The sequence below is a fragment of the Nicotiana tabacum genome, chromosome 15 (assembly GCF_000715075.1).
Source record: "Nicotiana tabacum cultivar K326 chromosome 15, ASM71507v2, whole genome shotgun sequence".
Lineage (NCBI taxonomy): Eukaryota > Viridiplantae > Streptophyta > Magnoliopsida > Solanales > Solanaceae > Nicotiana > Nicotiana tabacum.
The window spans coordinates 96,677,680-96,684,535 of NC_134094.1; the positions used below are offsets into that span (position 1 = coordinate 96,677,680).

General features: G+C 36.9%; 1 protein-coding gene across 1 annotated transcript; it reads left to right on the forward strand.

Annotated features, from left to right (window-relative positions):
• Positions 1-672: 672 nt before the first annotated feature.
• On the forward strand, positions 673-4,961 carry LOC107799725 (bifunctional nuclease 1). Its single transcript, XM_016622864.2, has 11 exons — positions 673-931; positions 1,392-1,679; positions 2,102-2,272; positions 2,373-2,422; positions 2,525-2,581; positions 2,658-2,723; positions 2,821-2,895; positions 3,327-3,445; positions 3,726-3,817; positions 4,579-4,634; positions 4,788-4,961. Exons 2-10 carry the CDS (start codon positions 1,409-1,411, stop codon positions 4,629-4,631), a joined length of 954 nt encoding a protein of 317 aa, XP_016478350.1. The 5' UTR covers positions 673-931; positions 1,392-1,408; the 3' UTR covers positions 4,632-4,634; positions 4,788-4,961.
• Positions 4,962-6,856: the final 1,895 nt, after the last annotated feature.

The following is a 6,856-nucleotide window of genomic DNA, read 5'->3' on the forward strand; positions in this document are numbered from 1 at the left end:
AAAATTAGGCATATCTTTCAATTATAAATTGGGAACATAACTAGCAGAAAATTCAAGAAAGAAACCTAGCATATAGGAGGAAGAAGAAGATTTAGAAAGTTGTTCATGAAAGTGTGCCTTTAACTCTCTAAAGACGATGTTTATATAGCCGTTGCTCTAACGGCTAGTTAACAACTATATAACGGCTAGTTTGACTCTATTAAATACTTTAAAAGTTACTAAATAGTAAGTAAATATAAATAACTTTTGAAAGAGAAAAAAGTTTTTAAACTAAGATGGACATTATCTCTTGAGATACCACTAATTTTTCAACAATTACTGAGCTAAGTAGTCTCAACATGCATAGTCAAACTTCAGTAATGTTTTACATCTCTTTATTTTTCTCGAATAATAGATAATGTAGGACTTGTATTCTATGGGTAGTACACACAACCAGGGCGGAGCTCAGCGCTAGAAATTTATACCGAGCAGATAGATTAAATATTTTATACTTTATACAAATATATTAAATATAACATTGTTAGATAATATTCACATAACAATTTCTATATACTTTATTTATACCATAATAATTTTATATTATTATTAATCCATTTTATAACTTCTATAATTAGCTTGTGGACCAAATAATTTCTATGGATGCCTATAAGTAGTCAGACTGTGTTCCCAATTATGTTAAATCTCACACCATTTCTTCTCGTTTATCCATTCACTCTTCTGTCGGCCTTCAATTATCCAATTCTATAGATGTTTTGGAGCTAACTTTTATTCTTTTTAGCTCTGGGAAAAACACTCTTGACTATTCAATACAGTAATTCTCAGAAAACTCGATCATTTCTTCTGGTTGAAGCTATGAATTGATGATCAGAAGCTGTTGATTCTTACAGTTCTGCTGAAGATTAAGAGCTCTCTAGAGAACTTTATAACTCAGGTGTGATATATATTATTATTGGATGTAAGTAAATTATTTGATTGGGCACAAAGTTAAAAAAAGGAATGAAGGTTTTTCAAATTTGCGGTCTTAAACATGTTTTACTATTTGTGTGGTTATAAAAACTTATCATTAATTATAAAATTGGAAGTTTAATTTATTTATTTTTAAATTTATATTAATCGTTCCTTTTGGAATAGACTAAAAACGAAATAGTTGCTTGAAACTAGAGAGGAGGGAGTGCATATCATTTCTATTTTGTGTAATGTTTATCACTTAACTATGGTTAATTAATTTGTATCCATGTATGATTTCTTCCAGTATGATCTTTGTGTTTGTCTGTGTATAAGTCACCAATTGTAAAAAGGAAGCTACTACTAAGTGTTTCGCCAAAGTACAGGAGCAGTTACTCTTTTATAAAACTGAAGTAGTGGATTATAATCTAATCATTGTGCAATAGATTTCAAATTAGGCAAAATGAGCTCTCTACAGGGGCCTATTGTTTGCCCTGTGGTTTGCGGAAAGCGAACAGGTCCTGTCAATTCATCTATAGTAAAGGCTAAGATGCTGAGGAGTGAGTTCTGGGGATTCAATGGGATATCTAGCCGTGTGGCTCGTCTACCACGATCACGCGTAAGCAAGTTGATTGGTTGCAGTTTCAGTTCATCATCAAATGGCAATGGTAGCATGGCCGAGAATTTTAATGAAAGCGATGCTGATTATGTGAATTCTAGCGTGGTTGAAGCTGGTATGCTAATTTTGTTGTTCAGGGCGATATGTCTGCTGTGTTTTGACATTTTGTTTGCTGTATAGTGGTGTGTTGTTTGTTTTTGTACAAGTGGAGTAAACTATTTCTTCACTTAACATTGATGGAAAAGAGAGGATCTTGCTGAAGTTTATTTTATAAGTAAGGCAGTGAAAACCATTGATGAAAACCTTCTAACTTTTTTCGGGAAATGGTTTTCCATGATATGATGAAGTAATATTTCCTGAAAAATTTTCCCTATCTTTTCTGCTAGATTTCTGTAATAGTACTGTTTTGCTAAATTTGCAAGACAGTCAATCTTTCAACATTTAATGGATCAACGAAGCACGCTGCCAAGTCTCAACACATGTCAAAGTAAAAGTGTGGTACATTTTTTGTGATGACTTTCCTATTATCCTGTGTAGTTGAAGTGCGAAGTGGGAAAGATGGTTTCTTGATCAAGATGAGAGATGGAAGACATTTGAAATGCGTCCCCAGCAATCCACAGTGCGGTCATATACCTGATTATGCTCCACAACCAGCGATCGTACTAAGGATGGAGGATGGAACTGGGCTGCTTCTTCCTATAATTGTTTGTATGTTCATAATTCACTTATTGTTTAGTGAGGGCACATTTTCTTGGGAGTGTTTTCGATATAAGGCTGCCTAATGTTGTGTCTCCTTTTTATACAACAGTGGAGATGCCAAGTGTGCTGCTCATGGCAGCTATACGTAATGTCCAACTTGTACGTCTTCTGTTTCATATTGATTCTGATAAGGCCATTCAGTTACAGTAAGCATTGTTTTTATGCTGTTACTAAAAGGTACAAATATTGGCTCCATTTCAGGCCAGACCAACAATGTATCAAGTTTTAAAGGAAATGGTCGAGAAGATGGGTTATGTAGTAAGTTTGTTGTTTGTACGCTTACCAATTACTGCCATATCCTTTCAAGTTTAATCTGACAGGTTGTAATTTGAAGGTTAAACTTGTTCGAGTTACCAAGAGAGTGCACGAGGCATATTTTGCCCAGTTATACCTAACCAGGGTATGTATAAAATATACTAGTTGCAAATGTGACCCAAATGCATGTATATATTTTGTACTATGCAACTTTACGGACTTTCATGTGCTTGTGGTAACAGTTGGACAATAATGCTGAGAGTATTAGCTTTGATCTTCGTCCTTCTGATGCAATCAACATTGCTGTGCAATGCAAGGTATATTAGTTGGAATGTAATGCATTTTTTGACATATTTGATGGTAATGGACATTATTATTCCCAAGTTCTTACATGTTGTAGGCAGTCTCTGTGCATATGAATTTCTTCATTTGCAAGAGATAAATTGCTAATGGAATTGAAAAATCCTTTTCCACTTTTTCTAAGCTCATCTATCTCAATAATTTTATCCTTTATTTCTCATTTTTCCTCATCTATCTCAATAACTTTAGCTTCTAATCTCGAAAAATAAAAGAAGCATGTAGGATGAAAATATTACCCAATTACATGCACAATGCAGTTGCTAACAATCCCCTTTAAACCACAAACTGAAATTCCATTTACAATTTGGTGACTGTAGCTCGGTGGAATTACAATTTTTAACCAAAGAGAGTGAAGTATCAGGACTTATGTGTTTTCTAATTTTCCTAGGTGCCAATACAAGTCAATAAAAGCTTGGCGTATAGTGATGGCATGAGGATTCTTGAATCTGCAAAGCTTGCACTGCACACTGCCGCTTCAGATGGCCTATTGTTCAGTCAGCTTGACAGGTAAGTTGATATTCTTCAAAAATATTGGTCCAAATAAGTTGCATTTGGTACTTCAGTAGTCATCTATTGATTCTCCTGAATCTGTGTGCCAAACATGATTGGATCTAATATGGTGCATATCTTTTGTTTCTAGTATATAAGTGAAAAACAGTAGTTTGAAAATTCAAAACTAGCTGAAGCTCTAATATAACCTGATATGTCTGCATTCAGATATGAGAATGACGCCTTAGATATGCCTTTTTTGAACGAAATATAGTTCTAACTTGCATTATCCATTCAGACCCACTGGACACCCATCCATTGAAGCAAAGGAGTTTATTCTAGTGCGTAACATGCTGGTTGCTGCAGTTGAAGAACGATACACAGATGCAGGTAGACTTTGTTTACTTGTCTAGAAATTATGTGGAACATTAACATATAACTATCTTGTCGACTACCTTTCTTTTCATACTATTAAAAAACTTTTAGTTTTAGTTCTTATCGTAAGATGGAGAGTTTTACAGCTACAGAGAAACTTGCAGGGGGTTTTACAACTGGTAAAAGATGTTGTCATTATAATTTTTGTCGCCAACCACATTAATTTAGATATTGAGCCTGATAGCTGCAAAATATAACCAAAAAGTAGGAGCATTTTTATAACTGTTCCCTAGGATTTGGTCAATTTTGTTTCTATCTCTCTGGTTACTAAGTAATTGGACTGATTGCGTGTAGTAGTCAATAATTAAAGTAATTTATTTGTTTTTTCTATAGGACCTGAAATGTGGTCATCAATTTGGAATGCTAACCTCTTAGTTCTCACTAAGGATAAAAATGCCTTCATCCACTTGTGTTTCCTGAAAACTGCTCCTAACTCCGCGTAGGGTGGGGGTGGGTTTTTGGTTTATGCATTTTTAACATTTCTTCTTTTTCTGTCATGATCTGTACCCGGGGCTTTTAAACCCTTTGGGGACTGGGAGAGGATGAACTGGGTAGGTGCATGAAATGTCTTCATATGTAGCGCAAAAAATGTAAAATCGAGAGTCTATGTTTGCATTGTTTTCTACATAGTTGAAAACTTTTAGGAGTGCCAAGCTTTCTGCTGTTTGTAACTCGGTTAAAGCTTTTAATCTGCACTTGTCTATTGGGTATTGTAGCTCTTTGGAGGGACCAGCTTATGCAACTTCGCTCCGAGAAGAATTGGACATAGCAGGTGTGTTTTTCCAATCTTTTATCCTCAGTGTCACAAGTTTAGCAAATCCAGTTGTGTCTTCTCCTTCTTTATGCGTTCCTTCCAATTTAAACACACGTTGGGGTTCGGAGAGTACTTGAATTTTATAAGAAGCTTGCTTCATTTGTTTGACAGGATTGTTGCAGCTTGTTCAAGCAAGAACTCCTATGTGTATAGCAGCCATTCATCGGAGTCAACGTGGTCAGCATCTTGAAGATCAATTATAGCTCTTCCCCAAATATGTAAAGAACTTGTAAATATATTGTATAAACTGTAATGTTAACGTAAATAAACCTGAAACTGGTAAAACTTGTTCCCGGCATGTCTAGCTAAGTTACAACAACGACAACAACCTAATATAATCTCACAAGTGGATCTAGGAGGGTAGTGTGTACGCAGATCTTACCACTACCCTGATGGGGGTAGAGAGGTTGTTTCCAATAGATCCTCGGCTCAAGAAGACGAAAAGAGACAATAAATCAATAATAGTAACAGAGACAAGAAAGATAATACCAGTAACCTAAGAACCAGAAAAATAGATGAAAAAAGCAATATCAATGACCAGTAACAATGGCAAGGTACTAGGAAAATGGAGCGAAGTATGAATATAATATGAACCACTAGCAGTCTAAGACAAGACACTGTCACACAAGCCTCACACCCAGTACAGAGTAGATAAATGCTCAACTACCTCTTAACCTTCATCCCTAATGCTCGACCTCCACATCTTCTTATCAAGGGCCATGTCCTCGGAAAGCTGAAGTCGCGTCATGTCTTGCCTTATCACATTTTCCCAATAATTCTTTGCCCGCCCTTTACCTTTTTTCATACCTGCCAAAGCCAACTGCCCATACCTCCTTGTCGGGGCATCTACGCTTCTCCTATGCACGTGTTTGAACCATCTAATCTTCGCTTCCCGCATTTTGTCTTTCTTGAGGGCCACGTCCACCTTCACCCGAATAACTTCATTTCTAATCTTATCCAACCTTGTGTGTCCATACATCCATCTCAACATCATCATTTCTGCTACATTCATCTTCTAGATATGGGAATTCTTGACTGGCCAACACTCTGCCCCATACAATATGGTCGATCTAACCACCGCTCTAAAGAACTTACCTTTACGTTTTCGTGGCACATTCTTGGCACACTAGACGCCAGATGCTAACCTCCATTCCATCCATGTCGCTTCTATACGGTGCATAAATTCCTCGTCAATCTCCACATCCCCTTAGATAACTGACCCAAGATACTTGAAAGGCAAAACATATCGATGGCCCTTTAAAGTTGTTCACACTTTTCACTTAAATACTTTATTTTAAGTCAATTTCATTTGAACTCTCCAACCACATTTGAAATGTGTCATTTAGACACAACTTCGTGATGTGGCATGGCGTATATTACACCATTTCTCAGAGCGTGAGAGATAATTCTTTTTCTTTTTAAAATTCGTTTCTCTTTCTTCTTCCCTCCTACTCTTTCACACACCATCACCTTCCTTTCTCCCCCCCCCCACTAGTCCACCACCATCCACCTTACTTCTTAGTTTTCATTGCCGGACTTAATGGAGATTGCCGGAAAAATTCCAAACATGTGTTCATTGCAATTTGAATAATTTCCATATAAAGAGGCCAAGATAAAAGGCTTAAAAATGATTTTGATACGCTCTACCGTGTGGCATAAACAACTGCGTAATTACTTTGATCCATTCATTTATTACTAACAAGATTCAGTTCTTTCCTTAGTAAAAATCAGATATGGCATCTAACGATGTCAACAATACATACAATGTTGAAGCACGTATTGAACGGGAAGAATTGTCCCAGTGTGATGACTCAATCAGCGACACCGTAATGAAAGGGACGAAGCAACCCCGATTCGCGAAGGTCAGTATCCTTGGCATGTGTGGGACCCAACTCCGGATGATGCAGAGGAGGAACATGTCGTAAAGACAGTCAAACTCCTGAGGGAACAAGAGAAAACAATCATGGATCATCTCTCAAGGCATGGTCGGGTGATGGCAGAGTTAAAACAAGCATTCACAGGTGCTTCCAACAACACAAACGTAAGGGGTCCAATCCCTCCCAGTGTTCCCATATATAAATTGCTCGGAGAATCGATAACAACACACCAAGGGGCGAAGACGATTTCGACAAAATTGGAGGGACCGGTAGCGGATATGGGAACAATAACGGGAGTGATCC